Source organism: Elephas maximus, chromosome 3 (assembly GCF_024166365.1).
Source record: "Elephas maximus indicus isolate mEleMax1 chromosome 3, mEleMax1 primary haplotype, whole genome shotgun sequence".
NCBI lineage: Eukaryota > Metazoa > Chordata > Mammalia > Proboscidea > Elephantidae > Elephas > Elephas maximus.
The window spans coordinates 31,449,596-31,469,070 of NC_064821.1; the positions used below are offsets into that span (position 1 = coordinate 31,449,596).

The 19,475-nt window shown below is 56.6% G+C and overlaps 3 protein-coding genes across 3 annotated transcripts; 2 read left to right on the forward strand and 1 right to left on the reverse strand.

Moving 5' to 3' along the window:
• Positions 1-497: 497 nt before the first annotated feature.
• On the reverse strand, positions 498-3,617 carry TRIR (telomerase RNA component interacting RNase). Its single transcript, XM_049877040.1, has 3 exons — positions 3,202-3,617; positions 1,219-1,296; positions 498-922 (listed from the first exon to the last, which is right to left on the reverse strand). Exons 1-3 carry the CDS (start codon positions 3,544-3,546, stop codon positions 815-817), a joined length of 531 nt encoding a protein of 176 aa, XP_049732997.1. The 5' UTR covers positions 3,547-3,617; the 3' UTR covers positions 498-814.
• A 1,039-nt stretch (positions 3,618-4,656) lies between these two features.
• GET3 (guided entry of tail-anchored proteins factor 3, ATPase) lies at positions 4,657-11,219 on the forward strand. The gene is made up of 7 exons (XM_049877039.1): positions 4,657-5,376; positions 6,219-6,366; positions 8,927-9,075; positions 9,166-9,316; positions 10,049-10,156; positions 10,239-10,436; positions 10,875-11,219. The coding sequence occupies exons 1-7, from the start codon at positions 5,216-5,218 to the stop codon at positions 11,004-11,006; spliced, it is 1,047 nt and encodes a 348-aa protein (XP_049732996.1). The 5' UTR covers positions 4,657-5,215; the 3' UTR covers positions 11,007-11,219.
• A 4,155-nt stretch (positions 11,220-15,374) lies between these two features.
• Positions 15,375-19,394, forward strand: BEST2 (bestrophin 2). Its single transcript, XM_049875832.1, has 9 exons — positions 15,375-15,526; positions 15,714-15,808; positions 16,845-17,078; positions 17,158-17,312; positions 17,617-17,694; positions 17,849-18,001; positions 18,088-18,168; positions 18,354-18,508; positions 18,968-19,394. The coding sequence occupies exons 1-9, from the start codon at positions 15,375-15,377 to the stop codon at positions 19,392-19,394; spliced, it is 1,530 nt and encodes a 509-aa protein (XP_049731789.1).
• Positions 19,395-19,475: the final 81 nt, after the last annotated feature.

A 19,475-nucleotide genomic window follows, 5' to 3' on the forward strand; every position in this document is an offset into this window, starting at 1 on the left:
CACTCTCCAACCTGTCTTTTTACACTGGCTGTTTCCTCTACCTGGGACAGCTTCCCCTAGAGAACTGCATAGCACACTCTTGACCTCCCTCAGGGCTCTGATCAAATGTCATCTGAAATAGAACAAAAACCACCTCCTCAAGCTTCTATCCCGTTCTTTGCAGTTATCACCCAAAATGGTCTCTCCTGTCTCTTTGTGCTTGCCATGTTCCCAGGGCTTAGGACAGCCCTGGCATACAACAGGCACTCAATAAACATCTGCTGAATGAACAAATGAACATCTTAGGCCCAGCCAAAATGGGTTTGTGAAGAGAAACTGAACCTAAGGACCAACAATAGGAGAGCAGTCAGGACTGGGGGAAATGGGTTTTGAGGAGAGTTAGGACGACAGGTCCCTGGGCCTGGGTCCCTCACACAGCTGGATGCAGCTTTGGCAGTGGCAGCCAATGGGCTAGGACTTAGGTTAGAGACAGGAAAGAAGGCAAACCAACCACACAGTTCGGCACTAAATCAAGTTCTTTACTTCCCAGAAGTGATGACTACGGGGAAGAAGGGAAGGGTGGGAAAAGAGGGAGACAGAAAGCCAGAGAGGGAGGAGGTGGGAAGAGATGGGACAGTAAACCACTGTTCTATCAAGTGCTCAAGGTAAAAAAGAGTCCTGGAGAATCATCCGCGGCTGCGGGAAGCATCTTGGTTTCCTTCTGTGTATAAGTCCTCCGGGGGGGGGGGGGGGGAAGGCTGCCGCCGCTGCCACTGCATTAAATAGTTATGTACATCGCAGAGTCCGAGGCCATGGGCAGGCGGGGGTGGGGGGGTCATTTCACCAGGGGCCGCGTTTTATCATCATCACCACACTGGTGGGCTTTGTACTTTTTCACTTCTGCCATGTACTTGGCCCACGCGTCACCTTTACTTGTTAATACCTGTGCAGGGAAGGGGGGGGGCAAGAGGGTTGGGAATGGGATGCCAGGGAGGCCATGAACTGTAACCAGGACTGTCCTGATACAGCTGGTCCTCAGTGTCACCCAGAAGAGCCTGGTTTGAGGTCAAGATATGCAGGGTCAAGGTAACTGGGAACCTTGTTTAGAGTCCTCCTCCCCCACCCAGTACATCCATCTAAAGCCCGGACATTAGACAGGCAGGGAGAGGGCTCAACAGCCAAGAGTTGAGCTTGGATGGGAAAGACAATGCGGGCAGCCCCCACACCCAGCCTGCTCACCTCATCCTCCGTCTTCTGCTTCTTGGCTACTATTCCCGTCTTGAGGGCTAACTTGTTCCCGCCTCTGCGCTTGCCCACCTGGGTGAAGGGACAGAAGACTGCAACGGTTACAGGAGCTGGGGCCCGCCCTGTCGGCGCTGAGGCCCACTACACCTTCCTAGCCCGGCCCGGCGGCCCGTCCCGACGCCGCGCCCAGCTCCGCCAGCCGGCCGACCTGCGCAGCAATCAGAGAGGAGCACATGCGACTCTTAGCGCCTGCCCTGGGCCCATGATGCCCAGGCAGTCCTGGGCCCACGGGCTGTCCTCCCAGGGAGCAAGAAGAGTACCTGCTTTGGTGGGGATGGGCTGTCTTCATTTTCCATATCAAAGCCTCACCTTCCCTTGTAGGGACCACATAGGTGGCAACAGTTCCCTTTATTGAGCACTTACTGTATGCCAAGCCCTGTGCCAAGTTCTTTGAATGTATCTTCTCATTTCATTTTTAGTTACCTTAAGATGGAGGTTATAACTATCCCCATTTTATGGATAAAGCAAGTCTTTGTGAAGGAGAGGCCCAGACCCTGGGTCATGCTGACAGCAAACAATGGAGCTGGATTCAAGATACAGTGGGTCGAAGCCACAGAGCAGCATAAAGCATCCTTAACCACCAAACGACACTGTCTGCCCTGCACCTAACACAGCCTGGCCCCCTTGGGGGAGCTCCTATAATGGCCCCTCAATGAGCAAATGGCAGTGACAACTGCTACTCCTATTCATGGAGGGGGACCCAGCCTCCATCTTCATTCCTCATTGCAATCCAGGTCCTGACACTTCCCATTCCTCAAAAAAAGTCCCATTACTCTGGACTTTCATCCTGGTACCCCATCTTCACCTACTTACCAAGACTTCCTGTGCCCTAGGGGCTATAGCAGGCTTTACAGGCATCAGCCTAACACCACTCCCTCAATGAGGCATTCAATGACCCACAGTGCTGGGACTTTTCTCCTGCCCATTTTTAACAGATGTAGAAACTGAAGCTCAGAGGTTAGCACACTTGCCCAAAATCACACAGCTCATCAAGGACCCGATCTCCAATCTGGTATTCATATTAACACTTTGGTCTCCACACCACAGGGACTTAATCTCAACACCAAAAACAAAGCTCAGAGTTGACAATAAATATAGAAACCATTTATTTAGCCCAAAATGTTTCAATTTTGGCAAAATCGACCTTTGGGGCTGGATCATCCTTTAGTGTGGGAATGGCCAGTAAAACACCACTCTCAGTTCTGACTACCAAAAAGTCTCCAGATTTTGCCAAATGTCCCCTGAGCCTGGGGCCAAAATCTCCCCTGGTTAAGAATCACCGACTTAGCCCTTCTTTCTGGTTATAAAACAAGCCCCATGCTAATCTCACCATACCGGAAGATGCTATGATCTCCATTTTTGTAAATAGGGAAAATGAGACTGGGACAGCCTAGACGCTCCAGGAAAGCAGGGATCTGGTCTGTCATGTTCACCTTAGCAGACCCAGAACCTAGTACAATGCCTAGCACAAGGTAAGGAGCTCAATAAATGGACACTGGACAAGTGAGGCTCGCGGAAGTTAAGCAATTTTCCTAGTTACACAGTAAGCGGTCTGAGTCTCCAATTCACAGCTCAGACTCCAGGACTTGAACTTGCCCCCTTCCCTACAGTGGGGGATGGTCCCAATAGCCAAAGTCTGGGTACCACTCAACAGGAATCCTGGTATCCTGGTTTCTTTATCCCTGGAGCTGTTTCTAATGCAATTCCCTGGCTCCCGATTTTTGCGGGCAAGCTCCAGAGGTCCCCAGCCCCCTCTCGTCGGAAATCCCGGTACCACTTCCTCAGAGTTGGCCCGGGAACCCCCGGGCCCCTCACCGGGGCTGGAGGTGGACATTTATCCCGATTTCCCTTCTCGGGCTCGGATTCTCCCTGCCAGGGCAGGCCCTGGTGCCCGCCCCCACCCCCGCGGCTCCTTACGAAGCTGAGCGTGGGGCCGGGGCCGCCCTTCCTCTTCGGATCCCCGGGGCCCGCGGCGGCGGCCGGCTGGTCGGGTCGCGGCGGGCCCGGGGGCGGCTCCTCCTGTCGCTGCCGCTGCTCCTCCTCCATCTTCCGCTTAAACAGCTCCAGGAAGCTGCCGTCGTTGGCGAACAAGTTCACACCGCCCGACACCGGGCTCGAACCTGCGCCAGACACCTCGTCGTCCCCGCTCTCGGGCGACGTCCCGGGCCCAGACTCTGCCCATCGACTCCCGCCGCCGCCGCCACCCGCGGGCCCCGGCGTTTCCCGGGCCGGAGGCTCCGCCCGTCTCCCTCGGGCAGCCATTTTGTCGCCAGGTGCCGCGCAAAGGACTCCGGGAAGGCCACTACGGCCCCGCGCTTGGCGCCCGACTTGCCTCGTCCCGGGCAATGCATGTCGGGAAGAGCTGTCTGGCAGTCAGGCGTCAGCCTTAGAGGCGGGGCGAATACCGAGTGCTACCGGGCGGAGCGGAGGGTCGGCGCCCCGCCCCTCAGGCTTTTATACTTCGGCTAGCCTGCGGCGGGTGTTACGCGTACAAGGGTAAATGGGACCATCGTCTATGATACTGGTGCCGTAGCTGACTCTCCGGAGTGCGGCCCCGATTAGCTTTCCGAGGCTAGATCCGTGTCTGGCACCAGAGAGAATCTGTGAGAGTAGTGGACCCCGTCTGGGGCTGTGTGCTCAAGTGGCTCCTCGGAACTTCGGTGTCTAACAAGGTCTAGAGGGTATATCTAAACCGGACTCCCCGACTAAAAATGGGGATATCTCTGGTCAGGTACTTGTCTCTGGGATCGAACTCTCATCTGGGAATGGGAACACAACTGGCTCCGTGAGGTGGGGTCCTCGTCTGAGACTTACAGATATTTTCTGGGTTGGAGTACTCAAATGAAGCTAGGGATGTTTCTAGGCTGGAGTCCCCGTAAGAACCCCGATGGCACAGTGGGTTTAAGTGCTCTGGCTGCTAACCCAAAGGTCAGCCTTTCGAGCCCCCCAACCGCTGCACGGGAGAAAGATGTGGCAGTCTGCTTCCGTAAAGATTAAAAAAGCCTTGGAAATCCTATGGGGCAGTTCTACTCTGTCCTATAGGGTCGCTATAAGTCGGAAACCCCATCTAAAGATGTTTCTGGACTGGAGTTTCCTCCAAGGGTCTGGGACACAGCTTGTGTTTTAACCCAGGGCAGAGAGATTCAAACAAGGAATTCCCTGGAATCTCCTGGTTGAACTGAAAGTAAAGTGCCAGGAGGTTTTTGGAGATAGAGTCCCTTCTAGAAGTAGGAGCGCAGTTACGGTGTGGTCCCTGCCCTGCCCTGCCCTGCCCTCCCTAGCCTGGGCGCTCAGGGTGCACGAGCCAAGGGTCTGTGGACCTTCCCCACAACTGGAGTTATTCTCCTTCTAACCCACTCGCAGCCGGGGACCTGTTTCCAGCCAACTAGTCAGTCCGTCTATGATTGGTTTGTGGCAGGAGCCAGGTGGCTCACAATCAATTGGATAACAGAGAGGGCGGACCTGAGGCGGTGTGGGGAAATGATCGACACGAAGTCGAGCTAATGGAATGTGGTCAGACCGGACTTTCAGCTCTAACCTCACCGAGAGGGCATGGAGCGGGTGTTTGGCCGGTTGCTAAGGTAAGGTTGGCGCCACCGGAGCATGAGGGTGATTGGTGGAAGTAAGAAAAGATATAGCCAATGAAACGTGTGCTGCCAGACTTCTACCCCAATCAGAGAAGGGGAGTAGACTGGGACGCCTCAGTATGTTAATTAGACAGGGGGAGTCTTTACAAAACTATAGACGTGAAGTCGACCACGTGAGCCCTATAAACGGAGGACATTGGCATTATAGTCTCTATTAGCTCCTAAGAGGCAGGCCACGAGAAAATTATTTCAAGTGTCCGGTCTCGATGGGGATGTGATAAGGAGTTTCCCCCGTAGGCCCTTTGCATGGTGCGCTCCGCTTGTTCACGTGAGCCGGTTACAAGATGGCGGCAGGGGTGGCTGGGTGGGGGGCTGAGGCAGAGGAGTTCGAGGATGCACCTGATGTGGAACCACTGGAGCCCACGCTTAGCAACATCATCGAGCAACGCAGCCTTAAGTGGATCTTCGTCGGGGGCAAGGGTGGCGTGGGCAAGACAACCTGCAGGTAAGGAGGTTGTGGCGGGGGGCCGGGAAGACGGGTGGGATGTACCATTGGGCGGAAGGGAGGCCAGAGACAGGCTCTTCACCAAGAGCCGGGCGAGGTGGCTGGGCTGGGGTCTTCCGGGTTTTACTCTCCGGAAGTTACCTGGAGAAAATGGAAGATACCTTCTCAACGCATGAACACAGTCCCGCACCCTTTGAGTTGGACCATCCGCTTTGGGGCTCAAGGGCCCAAACCACAGTGAGCTCAGCGCACAAGGGGGGTGGGTGGGGAGAGGGACATTTAGATGTCCCAACTAGCTGGATCATACCAGAGTGAGCCCAGAGTAGGGGCAGGAGCCCTGGGACAGATTATCTTAGACAGGTGAACCTTGCCATTCTATGCCTACCGCGGGGGATCGTGGATGTGGAGAGTAGGGGAGGGGGCACATGATCAGGCTGTCCCAGTCAGCTGGACCAAATCAAACTCAACTCGGAGGAGGGGGAGAGGTCGCAAATTATGTTACACACGTGGATTGAACCATCCTGAGCTTGGCAAGTGGTGCAAGGAACCCCTTAGCTTAAAGTTGAAGGAGGGCCAAGCCATGCTGATTTTACAGTAGGCACCAAGCCAGACCAACTCAGCTGAACCTCACTACTGTACCCAGCTAGAGGAGTCAATAAGTGAGGTATGAGTGGGTCCCCGTGCAGGCATTGAAGCTTAATCCCGCAATTACCCATATTGTCTTCTCAAGGGTTCTGCTGACACCAGTTCCCCACTCCTAGGGCTCCACATCTACCCTTGCAGCCTTGGAACAAGGGAATCCCACCCCTCACTCCCTGCCTCTTGGCCTTTCCTTTGCCCAGCTGCAGCCTGGCAGTCCAGCTGTCCAAGGGGCGGGAGAGTGTTCTGATCATCTCCACAGACCCAGCCCACAACATCTCGGATGCTTTTGACCAGAAGTTCTCCAAGGTGCCTACCAAGGTCAAAGGCTATGACAACCTCTTCGCCATGGTGAGTGGAGCACAGCTCAGCTCCCCACTTCTGGCAAAGGCCTCTCCAGGCTGCTTCTGTGAACACTCAGCATCAGCTACCATGACCTGCCTACCCTACATCCTATGTCTCTTCTGATTCCACCTCTTCCTCAGCATACCCACAGGGAACAAGTGAGGACTATTTCAGGAGCAGAAATGAGGCAAGAGGGCTAGAGCTTAGTGAGCCAGGGGAGGGAAAGGACAGAAGAGTGGAGAGGCCAACCAGGCCCAGATAGTGTAGGACCTCACAGGCCGTGATGAGCAGTTTGGCTTTGATTCCAAATTTAATGTAAGGTCATTCATTTTAAGTAGTGCAATGTCAAGGCCAAATTCATGTCTTGAAAGGCACCTTCTGGCTGTCCTGTGGATATTAGGGTGGGAGCAGGGAGACAAGTGAGAAGACTATGACAGCAATCAGGCAAGAGATGACAGCAGCCCAGACTAGGGTGGTGGGCAGAATTTTGAGGAAGAAATGGTCAGATTTGGGGTGTATTTTGGAACTAAAGCAATGAGACTTCTTCATTGTGATGAGTGAAAGAGATGAATTAAATGATATCTCAGTTGTCTTCTGAGCAGCTGGGATGAGAAAGACTAGGAGAGGAGGAGGTTTAGAGGGGACAAATAAAGAATTTTATTTGACCATGGTGAATGCAAGGTTCTCACTGGACATCTAAGGTGCCCACTGGACATCCAAGTGGAGACATCATGAGAGTAGCTTAGTTAAGTATCCCAAGGGTGATACTTAAAGTCATAACAGTGGGAGAGAACAAAGAAGCCCAGAAAGAAGCCTAGAGGCATCTCAACATTTAGAGTAGCAGGAGGAGCCAGTGAAGGAGGCCCAGAAGAAGCTGGCTCAAAGGAAAGCCAGAGAGTGTGGGGTCCTGAGCACCAGGAAGAGTCTCTGGCAGGAAGAGGTTGCTTTTGCAGGCAGATCAGTTTTGGAGGGACCTCCCTGGGAGTAAGGGAGAAGCCTGCCTGGAGTGAATGAGGTGAGGAGATAGAGACGGTGGCTTGGAACCACTCTTTGGAGAAGTGTTGCCATGAGAGGAGTTGAGAAGTGGGGCCACAACTGGAAGGAGATGTGGGGTAAGGAGGGCTTTGTGAGAGAGGAGATGCTAGAGCGGGTTTGTTTGCTGATGCCAGTGCACCAACAGGGAGGGGCAGTGATGCTGCAGGAGGGTACGGGGGTGCTGGCAGAGGATGGCCCTCAGGCTGGCATGAGCTCCATCCAGCACACAGGCCTGGATCAGTGTCAGGAACCCACAGAGAAGGCAGGGGAACTGGGTTTTTTTTTTTTTTTTGGTGGGGGGACAGGCAGTGAGAGTGTTGGCAACTGATGCCTTATTTTTTCTCACTGAGCCGTAAGGTAAGGGTCTAAGCAGAGAGTAAAGGGAGAATGGGACAGAAGAGGTTTAAGGAGGGAGGAGAAGTGACATAAACACTACCACAGGTAGAAGGGGGACCCAGGATGGTCTGGTTGGTTGAGCACACATTGGAGATTTGTGATGGGGAATGGGGAGCAAGGTGGAAGTTATTCATCAGGTTTATTCAGGCCCATAGTACGGCAATACCAGAGACCTGCAAAGAACCAGGGTGGGGATCTTGCTAACTACAGAGGGAAAGGCAGCCTGTGGAGCCTGGGCTAGTTAAGGGTGCAGGCCAAGAGGGACACCAACAATGAAAACATGGTGGCAGTGCAGGCATGAGGTGGTCCAGAGAGGTTTAAAATAAGTGAGGCAGGAGGCAAGGAGGCTCAGGTCAGAGAATGGGGTGTGACCAGTGAGGGGGGCCAGTGATAAGAATAATCTGTCAGGGGTGTAACTGTGGTAGGTGATGGGGGTGTAAGCTCCCTGGAGGGGAGTGGCCTTTGAGGCCAGTGAGTTCAGGGCTTCCCCATGGTACTCATGACGTCACATAGAAGAGGTTACCCAAGAGGCAGAGGGAGGCCTTGACCCCAGGACTGGCCAGCCACCCCAGAGATGGTCATCCCTTCATGGATGCCACAAAGATGTTGAGTTGCTGTCATGTGCCAGACGCTGTTCTAGGTACTGGGGATGCAGCAGTGACCAAGTTGGGGAGGCAGACGATAAGCGATAAGCGTGTAAGTAAATCCTGTGGGGTGTGAGGAGGGACTCGATGTTGAGGAAAGAAGGCAGGGCAGGGTACACAGGGTTCTACGTGGCTGTGCCATTAGACAGGGGTCGGGGGAGGCTCCTGTTAGTGACGTGGAGGAGGTCAAGGAGCCAGTCATAGGAGTACCTGGGGGAGCCAGTTCCAGGTGAAGGAACAACTGGGGAAGAGGCCCTACAGTGGACTTCGGCTCCCCTTCCCGTCACTGATCACCGTTTGGAATGTTCCATCTGTTAGTGTAATGGTTTGACCATTCGTGTGTCTACATGAGACTGTAAGTCCCTGACGGAGGGCAGGGACCATGTCAAGACCTGTAGTCAGGGACCTCCATGGGCTGCCTCTGGCCCTGTGCTCTGGTGGGGAGGACCCAGCAGTAGCAGCAGCCTGAGTCTCGTCCCCTCGATCCCCAGGAGATTGACCCCAGCCTTGGCGTGGCAGAGCTGCCTGATGAGTTCTTTGAGGAGGACAACATGCTGAGCATGGGCAAGAAGATGATGCAGGAGGCCATGAGCGCCTTCCCAGGCATTGACGAGGCCATGAGCTACGCTGAGGTCATGAGGTCAGGCCCAGCCTGAGGGGCAGGGCAGGGCACTGCCAGGGCTGGGGCAGGAGAGGGGGCAGAGTGGCCCTGACCCCCATTTCCCCACAGGCTGGTGAAGGGCATGAATTTCTCGGTGGTGGTATTTGACACAGCACCCACGGGCCACACGCTGAGGCTGCTCAACTTCCCCACTATCGTCGAGAGGGGCCTGGGCCGCCTCATGCAGATCAAGAACCAGATCAGCCCCTTCATCTCACAGGCAGGCGGGGCCCGGGCCATTCAGACGTCCCCTGAGGCAGAGTGGGCCCCCAAACCCCCAGATGTGCAGGAACAGAGGCCCTTTCCCATGCCCCCCTCAGTCAGTGCTTCCCAGTGTGTGGGACAGATTTTCACGGGGCAGGGGGTACTATCTCATCACCCTGTAGGACTCACTGTCCCTGGCCCCCACCTACTAAGTGACCCAGACAGAGCTCGAGAGCACATATTCTGGAGCCGGGCTGCCTGGGTTCAGATTCTCTGCACTTGTAGCTCTGTGACTCCAAGCAAGTCACTTTGCCTCTCTGGGCTTCAAATGAAGATCATGAGAGTGCCCTAATGGGTTACTGTCATCATGACAGGCCCAATGTCCCCACACTCGGCACCCCTCCCCTGTGTTCTGTGGTCCCACAAGGGGACCTGTGCCTCAGGCAGTAACATTTATTGCGCACTTACTGTGTTCTAAGCACCTTATATGTGTCAGGTCACCTAGCACAGCAGCTCTAGGAGATAAGCTCTACAGGTCGGGAAACAGGCTTTGGGAGGTCAAGCCCTTTGGTCATGGTCCCCCAGAAATGGCAGAGTAGGGATATGACCCCAGGGTCCTGCTCGAGGACCCACACCTTTAACCACTGGGGAGGTATTAGTTGTCCCCCCAAGTGTTTATTGACCCCCCAACCCAGGGTGTGTGATGGGCTCCCAGGTAAGCAGTAAGTCTTCCCACATCCTCCCACAGATGTGCAACATGCTGGGCCTGGGGGACATGAACGCAGACCAGCTGGCCTCCAAGCTGGAGGAGACACTGCCTGTCATTCGTTCTGTCAGCGAGCAGTTCAAGGACCCTGTAAGTTACAGTCCAGGCAGGCCGTGAGGAGTGGGGGACAGGGCCAGAACTCGCCCCCATTGTCCTCCTTTGTGCCCTGCAGGAGCAGACCACCTTTATCTGCGTGTGTATTGCTGAATTCCTGTCCCTGTATGAGACAGAGCGGCTAATTCAGGAGCTAGCCAAGTGCAAGATTGACACACACAACATCATTGTCAACCAGCTCGTTTTTCCTGACCCTGAGAAGCCCTGCAAGATGTGTGAGGCCCGCCACAAGATCCAGGCCAAGTACCTGGACCAGGTGTGCCCACCCACCCACCTGCCCACCCACCCATCACTGTCCTCAGCCCACACATCTCTGACCCTGGAAGGAGGGGCCTGGCTGGCACAGGCGAGGCACATCTCTGAGCCTTTACTGCCTTCTCTGTCCTGTTGCTTCACCCTCTGGCTCTTTGCTCCAACTTCAAGCCCTTCACCCTTCACCCCTCACCCCAACTTCGACCCTTCATTCAAATTTTGGCCCTCCAGCACTGTGGCTGCCCTGGCCTGTGTACCTCTGACCCTAGAGGGTGGGAGATCCACCCCAGTCATCTTTGACCTTACTGGCTCCCCTGCCTCTGACCCAGTGGGCCCTGCCCCATATTCTCTCCCTCACTCTGGGGAGCCCCCAGCCATCTCCACACTCCATTGCCTGCCCTTTGGTCCCCTGACTGCTTGCTGCCTTCTGCCCCGGCCACAGATGGAGGACCTATATGAAGACTTCCACATCGTGAAGCTGCCACTGTTGCCCCACGAAGTGCGGGGTGCGGACAAGGTCAACACTTTCTCAGCCCTCCTCCTAGAACCCTACAAACCCCCCAGCACCCAGTAGCACCGCTGCCCACCCCAGCTGCTGCCATTTCACGCCCACCCTCCAACCCTACCCCAGGGCAGAGTTTGCACAAGGTCCTCCCGTGGTGCAGGGGGAGCCACTGGGGGGAGGGGAGGGAGGTGGGGAGGGGGCCTGTTCCCCCTGGTGGGGCTGGGGGGCTGAAGTTGCCCCCCACCTCTCCCCACCTCTTACCCCTCAATAAAATGATCTTTAACTGCTGCGGATGTTGATAATGGGGGCTGGGAATGGTGCTTCTGTATACAGTTGCACTGCACCATCCAGAGGGCTGCCTTCACAACAGGGCTTCGAACCAGTTTGTTCTGGTTTGAACCTCTGCTGAGAATTTGCATTTCTGACAAGTTCCCTGCCGAGAATTACCTTTCTAACAAGTTCCCAGGAGATGCTAATGCTGCTGGTTAGGGACCAATTCTGAGAACCACTAGTAGAGCAGAGGTTCTCAGAATGTATTATATGTAAGAATCACCTGGGGATCTTGTAAAAATGTAAATTCTGAGTCAGTATGTGTGGGGTGGAAATGCAAATCCTCAGCAGGTTCAGAGCCCTGGTTCACAAAACCAAAAAAACCAAACCCATTGTCATTGAGTCAGACCTACAGCGACGCTATAGGACAGAGTAGAACTGCCCCATAGGGTTTCCTAGGAGCAGCTGGTGAATTTGAACTGCTGACCTGTTAGCAACTGTAGCTCACCATAGCTCTTAACCACTGTGCCAGCAGGGCTCCCGTGGTTCACAACAGAGACCTAATAAGTGTGTGTTGCAGCCATTTGGGAAGGAGGGTGGTGGGTAAGAGAATATAGGGGTGTCCCTACCAGGACTGTGAAGCCTGAAGTGGAGGAGAGGGGTATCTCCCCGGTTCCATGGAGGCTCAAAGTGTGGGAACCGGGTGCCCCCTCAGCTGGCCCCAGGCTGGTAGAGAACGGATTAGGTTGGCAGCGGGCCCAGTGCTGCCTGCTGTTTGGTTTGGGAATTAGTGGGCGCCCTGGGCAGAGGCTGGGCTTGCCAGACTGGGGATTAACAGTCTCCACCCCCTGCCAATTTCTGCCTCCTGGGGTAGCATTGCCCCTCCCACACAGTGCTGCAGCGGGGGGTTGGGGGGGTACTGACTAGGGGTGGGTTAGCAGAGGACTTGGGACATGGCCCCTGAGTTCCATTGTCCATGGAGAGCTTTCTCACTGAGTGGCTACAGCACGTTTCCTGCCGTCTGAGATTCAGTCCACTCATCACTAACTAAAATGAGGACGTTAAGAAGAGCCACTTCACAGAGCCATGGCACAAGTCCTCCAAGACAGTGTGCACACTGGAAGGCATCTGCCCTTTACCCCTCCCTTATGCCACTGCCTCAGGAGCCCTATGATCCCCAATTCAGAGACCCAGGACTGGGAATGACCTTGGGCAGTTGCAAGTTCCAAGCTGAAGCTGGTTGTGAGGAGAGGACAGAAGTGGATGTGAGGACACACATGAATCAGGAGGTGGTGGTGAGGTGTGCCAAGGTGTGTGTGCAAGGGGGACTCAGCCACGAGTCTAGCCATGCCCCCCCTCCCCCACTTGACTGCTGGGTGTGCAAAAGCAGGTACGGGCACGTTGGGGTGATGCATGTTAACACTGAGGTACAACCTGGTCCAAAGACCCCAGACTCCTGGCCAAACTGCCTGGCTTCAAATCCTGACTCTGCCACGAACAAGCTGTGTGTGTCCTCAGCCTGCTTCCCTACCTGGAGCATCACCTTCATAACCCTGCTAGTAGGGATTCAATGAGGTAGAATATGTAATGCCTCTAGAACAACGCCAGGCATGTACCAACCAAGAAGCGTTATTAGTCACTAAGTATGTGTACTAGCCCAGGCAACCTGCCCCTGGGCCCGTGGGGGTTCAGCAGTCAGTGGGTATGTGTTTGAGCTGGGGGCAGGTGTCGGGGGGGAGATGATGAGACAAGCAGGCTAGCTCAGTGAGTGTGAAAACGCTTTACAGGAGGCTGGTCAGAACAGAGCCCGTAAGCACACAGCCTGCCCCCTCCCCAGGTCTGGCAGCTGGTGGCCCTGCCCAGCACCAGCTGGGCCCCCTTTTATGGGCCATTCGGCAGCTGGACAGCGGAGGCACGGGTTCGAGGTGGCCGGCCTGGGTGGGTTCCTAATTACCCCGGGCGGGGTGGACATCTGCCAGGCTAGGAACGCAGTGTCCTGGCCTGCCAGGCCTCAGGGCGGGGCCATGGAGACATCCGCACTGCTATCAATTGGGCAGGCACAAGGGATGCGGGAGCACCCACCTGAGGGCATTCCTCCCTGGGCTGGCACCCTGAGCCCCTGGCCCCCCAAACCAGTCCGTGCATTGGAGTAGGTGAGGCTGGGGATGAGGATGCTGTTTGTGCCAGGCTGGAGGTGCCTCCTTTGTAGGCCTGTGTGGAGGAGAAACAAGTGTCCCATATCCCTGTGGAACGTGAAGATCAGGTTTTGGATCCCTAAGCTTGTGTGTTCACGGCAATGTTGAGCATCTGAGAGCTATGAGTGTTTATGGGTGTGTGTGCACTCATAGAACAGTGAAAGGAAACATTGGGGAGGGGATTGTCTTATGTATTGATATGCAAATGCAGGTGAGTTTCCTGATAGGGGGCTATGGTCATGATCCCGCTCAGAGGTGAACTTCTCCATCTGCCCTTCTGTGAGTGTGACCCAGGGGACCTCTAGGGCCCACTCTGACTTCGGGACTGTGTGCCACTGTCTTGAGGGGAAGTGTTAGTACATCTGGTGTCGTTGTGCTGTGGAGATCAGAAGAATCACACGTTACCTCTCTCAGTGTGATGGTTTGTGGCTTTGTTGAGGGGAGGTGTTCTGGTGTCTGAGTGTGTAATGCGCTTGGCTGGCTGTGTGACCTTGTGTGTGTCTTTGTGACATGGTGTGATCCTGAGGGAATGCGAGGCCCCTCCTTTTGTCCCTGCCTGTGTTCTCATATCCTGTTTGGAGACTGTCAGTGTGCCTGAGAGCCTGGGGTATTAGGATACATCTGCCTATATATGTTGGGGAGAGGGATAGAGCTGCGTATTGGGTGTGTCATGTGTGAACCTGGAAGTCTGTGACAGTGTGTACCACCAGCTGGGTCACTGTGGTTGTGTGAGACTAGGTTGAGGGAAGCTGAATTTGTGATTGTCTATGGCGTGTTCGTGTGCATCTTTGTGACAGCATGATGACTGTGGAGTGACCCACAGAGAGAGACTCTAGGAGTGGGAAGGAGACAGTCCCTGCCCCTCCGCCAGCTCCAAGATCCCTGGCCCGACAGCAAGTGGGAGGGTGATCAGCCAGGCAATGGAGGGAAAGGCAGACTTCTCCCCCTGCCCCAGGTAACAAACTGACCAGCTTCTCCAAACAAAGTTCCAAGGCTGCAGCTGAAGGGGCGGGCCAGGGAGGGGCCGCCCCTGCCCACTTCCCAGCCCTGTCCAGCTCAGGGTCTGGCTCCAGCCCCACCCAACACTGAAGCCACCCGCCCATCCTGTCCCTGTCCCTGTGTGTCCTTGCATTCGCCACCCTCAACACAGGTGAGAAGGGCCCAGGCCTGGGGGGAAAGGGGCACCTTGGGAGCAGATGGGCCTGCGGGCAGGAATCCATCTGGAGTCCTCAGAGTGGAAAGTAGAGAGTTTGGAAGGCCAGAGGGGAGCAAAGAGAGGGAGGGTCAATGTGGATTTGGGAAAAGAAGGGGGAAGGGCAGCACAGGCAGTTAAGTGAGAAGTGGAGAAAGCTAGAGCCGCCAAGTGCAGGAAAGGGGAAGAGGGGTCAGCCTGCGGTCAGCCTGCAGCAGTGGGACCGAGGGATGGGGACAGAGGGTCAGCGCTGTAAAGAGAGTGCAGGGGTAGAGCATGGGCCAGTACTGAGAGCTGGGGGAATGGAACCAACCAGAGGGCCAGAGGTGGGGGCTAAGGGATGGGAATTGGGGGGAGGGGGTCGGAGCCCTAAGCCTAAGTACTGAAGCACTGGGGCGCAGAAAGTGGAGGAGGCTATAGATGGCATCCTGGGGAGGGGCAGGGGCTCAGGTAGAGGGCGCCGCCGCAGCGTCCGCGTGGACTCATGGCGCTGAGGGAGGGCAGGGTCTCCCGTTGGGCGGTCCTGGGAAGGGGGCTGGGAGAAGCAGGCGCCAGGCTCTGGGACCAGGAGTCCAGGGAAGGCTTCTGAGAGGGGGCTGGAAACCGGGACTGCGGTGTAGGGCGGCCTGAGCAAGACTGGGAGGAAAAGTGAACCTGGACGGGCCGGAGGGGACGGTGCACTCAGTCCGCCCCGCACCTCCGCAGCCCCCAGTTTCTCAGCCCACAGGCCGGGGGCTGGCCCAGACCCCTCTCCTTAGGCCTGGTCCGCCCGACGCCGCGATGACCGTCACGTACACAGCTCGCGTGGCAAACACGCGCTTTGGCGGCTTCTCGCAGCTCCTACTGCTGTGGCGCGGGAGCATCTACAAGCTTCTGTGGCGCGAGCTGCTCTGCTTCCTGGGGCTCTACATGGCGCTGAGCGCTGCCTACCGGTGAGGTGCCTCGGGGTGGAGGGTGCAGGCCAGAGCTCCGAGCTGGTGGGGTGCCACACGCTCTAGGGAAGGAGGTGGCCCGCAAGAGAGGGCTGGGGAGGGGCCCTGGTGTACCTCAGGGCGCGGAAAGTGAGATCTGCAGCTGGGGAGGGGACCCTCCTGTGACACCGCACCCCCTCACTTCCAGCTTTGTGCTGAGTGAAGAGCAGAAGCGCTACTTTGAGAAGCTCGTCATTTACTGCGACCAGTACGCCAGCCTCATCCCAGTTTCCTTCGTACTCGGTGCGGTCACACCCTCCCCTCATTACTGTGACCCTGAGACCCTCATTTCTATTTACACCTTTGGAGATCCCATTCCTGCCTCTCTGAGACACCCCTCAAATACAACCCTTACAGCCTCCACCCCATTCCTTGGTCCTGAGACCCTGGATGTCACCAGGTCACACGTCCTTCAGTATCCTCATGAGAGCTCTGTGTCACTCATAAGTTTATCCTTGGTCACCTCAGGGACTCCCACCTATGTTTGCATGAGACTAGTAGTGTCCTCCCCCACAAGTCCTGGGCCCCCAGAACCCCCCTCAAGTTATCTGTATGACTCCATCCTCTCAAGTCCAGCCAGGCAGGCATTTATCTGACTTGTCTTTGTCCCCAGTGACTTCGTGCAACCCCAGATTTCCAAACCATTGTCCTGAGCCTACACAGATGGGGTGACCAGCCTGTCCAGAGCTCCCTGATATTTGTTGCTGTTGTGTGTCATCAAGTCGATTCTGCCTGGTAGCAACCCTACAGTACACAGTAGAACTGCCCCATAGGGTTTCCTAGGCTGTAATCTTTACAGGCTCAGATCCTTTATCTAACCTCTTCATGTGTTTCTGGCTCAGGGCTCATGCGGCTATTATAGCAAGCCTTCCCAGGTGTCCTTGATGTACACCTCCACAAACTGGAGCCCTTCCGCATGTTCTGGTCCCTGTGCCCCCAGCTCAGTGGCTCCCTGTGGCTGGGATGACAATCTGTCCATGTACTTCTAATACGGGCCCTATGTCTCCACCCCCAACTGAGACTTCAATTCCCCAACTCAGGTGACTCCCAAGTAACCAGGGTGACCCAGCCTGCTCCGTCTCTCTGGCGTCTTCTCATGCCTGGGACCCCCAAGTTCCCACCCACTCTGACGCAGTCAGAGTGACCGACCTGCCCCTGCGTCCCTCATGCAGACTCTATGGCGCGCCTCCTCCCACCACCTGGCACCTGGTCCCATACCCCACCCCCACCCGCAGCCCTGGTGTCTGCACTAAGTCTTCTATTCCCTGCTCACCCGCAGGCTTCTACGTGACGCTGGTGGTGCACCGCTGGTGGGACCAGTACCTCTGCATGCCGCTGCCCGACGCGCTCATGTGTATGGTTGCGGGCACCGTCCACGGGCGCGATGAACGCGGTCGCCTCTACCGGCGTACGCTTATGCGTTACGCAGGACTCTCCGCCGTGCTCATCCTGCGCTCGGTCAGCACCGCCGTTTTCAAGCGCTTCCCCACCGTGGACCATGTAGTAGAGGCTGGTGAGGCCAGGGTGAAATGGGGCGGGGGCGGCGTAAGGGCGTGGGAATGGACGAGCAACCCCTGGCCCCGCCCCTCCAGGGTTTATGACCCGCGAAGAGCGCAAAAAGTTCGAGAACCTCAACTCATCCTACAACAAGTTCTGGGTGCCCTGCGTCTGGTTCTGCAATCTGGCGGCTCAGGCCCGGCGCGAGGGCCGCATCCGCGACAACAGCGCCCTCAAGCTACTGCTCGAGGTGGGCCTGCCAGAACCGTTTGTGCTGGGATGAGGCCATTTATATAGATGTACCAGAGAAAATTGGGCCCCTGGAGTTGGGTCAGACAGCAGCCCTGCCTCATGCGTCCAAGGCAGCAGATTCTAAACACCCTCAAGGGTGCATGGTGCCCTGCACTCCTGGTGTTCACTCATAGCCAAATACTCTCCCTGAAACCCCAGAAGCACACTCCCGTCTCCCACCAGACGTAGACTAACCTCCATCCCAGCTAATCATATTTAATTCTCACAATTCACGCCTCCTCATGACCTGTATCCACACCCAGGAGCTGAATACGTTCCGGGCCAAGTGCGGGATGCTCTTTCACTACGATTGGATTAGCATACCTCTTGTGTACACCCAGGTAACCCCTCCCCCGTGTCTCCGTTTATATCTGGTGACAAGGGGAGACAGAGCCAGCTAAGGCCCCCAACCCAAGGACGCCTAGACCTAGCCCAGGTTCCTCGATGACCCTGAGCCTGGGAGAACCCTGACCTGCTGGCCTGCCCTCCTCCCAGGTGGTGACCATCGCAGTGTACAGCTACTTCCTGGCCTGCCTCATCGGTCGCCAGTTCCTAGACCCAGCGCAAGGCTACAAAGGCCACGACTTGGACCTGTGCGTGCCCATCTTCACTCTGCTGCAGTTCTTCTTCTATGCAGGCTGGCTCAAGGTGAGTGGGGTCTCGGGGTGGGGACGCCGGAGCGGAGTGGGGAGAGGTTCTCAAGGCTCCGCCTACCCCTTCCCAAACCCACTCAGGTTGCGGAGCAGCTCATCAACCCCTTCGGAGAAGACGATGACGACTTTGAGACCAACTTTCTAATCGACCGCAACTTCCAGGTGAGACTCTCGCTGTTGTGGCCATCCCTGGCTCCAAAGACCGCCAGCTCTGGCCCCAGAGCGGGCCTGGCCTCATCCCCGCCAACACCATCCTGAACTACACTCTCACCCTCCTTGAGGGATCCACGGCGTGGTCCGGGCGCTCTGCCTCACCCCCACCGCGCTCCGCGTATCCGCGCCCGCAGGTGTCGATGCTGGCCGTGGACGAGATGTACGACGACCTGGCCATGCTGGAGAAGGACCTGTACTGGGACGCGGCCGAAGCTCGCGCTCCCTACACGGCGGCCACCGCCTTCCTGCTGCAGCAGCCCTCCTTCCAGGGCTCCACCTTCGATATCACGTTAGTCAGCGGGAGAGGGCGGGGCTGCTTGGGGGCGGGGCTCATGCCTTTGAGGGATGTGTCTGACCGAAGGGACTATAGGGCACGAGGACAGGGTTTAGGGCTAAATCCTACGGGGATTGGGAGTATGAGGATTAGAAGGGCAAGGGTTGAGCTCGGAGTCAAGAAAAAAAAAATGAGGGGTGGGGCCTCATATTGGGGCTGGGTTAAGGTCTGAGTATGGAGTTGGTCAGAGACGGTGAAAAGGATACGGGGCGGAACAAAGACTGGAGCTTTGGGGCTTGTGTTTGAGCAGAGGCAGAGGATGAGGCCAGGCTCTGGCGTGAGGAGCCAAGTCTTTTGGGATATGTGGGGCAAAAGGCTGGATGGAACCAGGGGAAGCAGCGTGCCTCGGTCCCAGATGTGTCAATCAAGGAGAGGGGCGTTGCCGCAGCGCTTACTCGGCTGTCGGTCCCGCAGCCTGGCCAAAGAGGACATGCAATTCCAGCGACTAGACGGCGTGGACGGGCCGCTGGGGGAGACGCACGGAGACTTCCTGCAGCGCCTCCTGCCGGTGGCTGCGGGCACGGCCGGAGGCCTGCTGGGCCGGCGCCTGTCGATGTTGCTTCGCAAGAACAGCGGCGTGTCGGAGGCGTCTATAGTAGCCAGCTGCGCGTGCGCCACCGCCCCCGATGGCGCGGCCCAGGACTGCAGCTGCGAGGACCCGCTGCTCGACCCAGGCCTGCGGGAGCCTGAGCCCGAGCTCCCCGCCGGTCCCGAGCTGCCTGTGCCCGCACCCGGGCCTGCCGCCGAACCCTTCACCTTGGTGCCCATGCCTGGGCCCCGAGGGCCAGCGCCGCCCTGGCTGCCCAGCCCCATTGGCGAGGAAGAGGAGAATCTGGCCTGAGACCCTCCGACCTAGGAAGCCCAAGGGCAGAGGACCAAGCCGACACAACACAGCACGCAGTCCGCGGATCCAGGTCTGCAA

Bases quoted from the DNA above. Each gene is read 5' to 3' on its own strand.
- TRIR (XM_049877040.1), bottom strand. From the start codon at position 3,546: ATGGCTGCCCGAGGGAGACGGGCGGAGCCTCCGGCCCGGGAAACGCCG. The intron at 1,297-3,201 runs GTAAGGAGCCGC...CCCTTCACCCAG, and splicing joins CCGGCCCCACGCTCAGCTTC to GTGGGCAAGCGCAGAGGCGG. The intron at 923-1,218 runs GTGAGCAGGCTG...TTCCCTGCACAG, and splicing joins AGCAGAAGACGGAGGATGAG to GTATTAACAAGTAAAGGTGA.
- GET3 (XM_049877039.1), top strand. From the start codon at position 5,216: ATGGCGGCAGGGGTGGCTGGGTGGGGGGCTGAGGCAGAGGAGTTCGAG. The intron at 9,317-10,048 runs GCAGGCGGGGCC...ATCCTCCCACAG, and splicing joins TCAGCCCCTTCATCTCACAG to ATGTGCAACATGCTGGGCCT. The intron at 10,157-10,238 runs GTAAGTTACAGT...TGTGCCCTGCAG, and splicing joins GCGAGCAGTTCAAGGACCCT to GAGCAGACCACCTTTATCTG.
- BEST2 (XM_049875832.1), top strand. From the start codon at position 15,375: ATGACCGTCACGTACACAGCTCGCGTGGCAAACACGCGCTTTGGCGGC. The intron at 15,527-15,713 runs GTGAGGTGCCTC...CCTCACTTCCAG, and splicing joins GCGCTGAGCGCTGCCTACCG to CTTTGTGCTGAGTGAAGAGC. The intron at 17,695-17,848 runs GTAACCCCTCCC...CCCTCCTCCCAG, and splicing joins TACCTCTTGTGTACACCCAG to GTGGTGACCATCGCAGTGTA.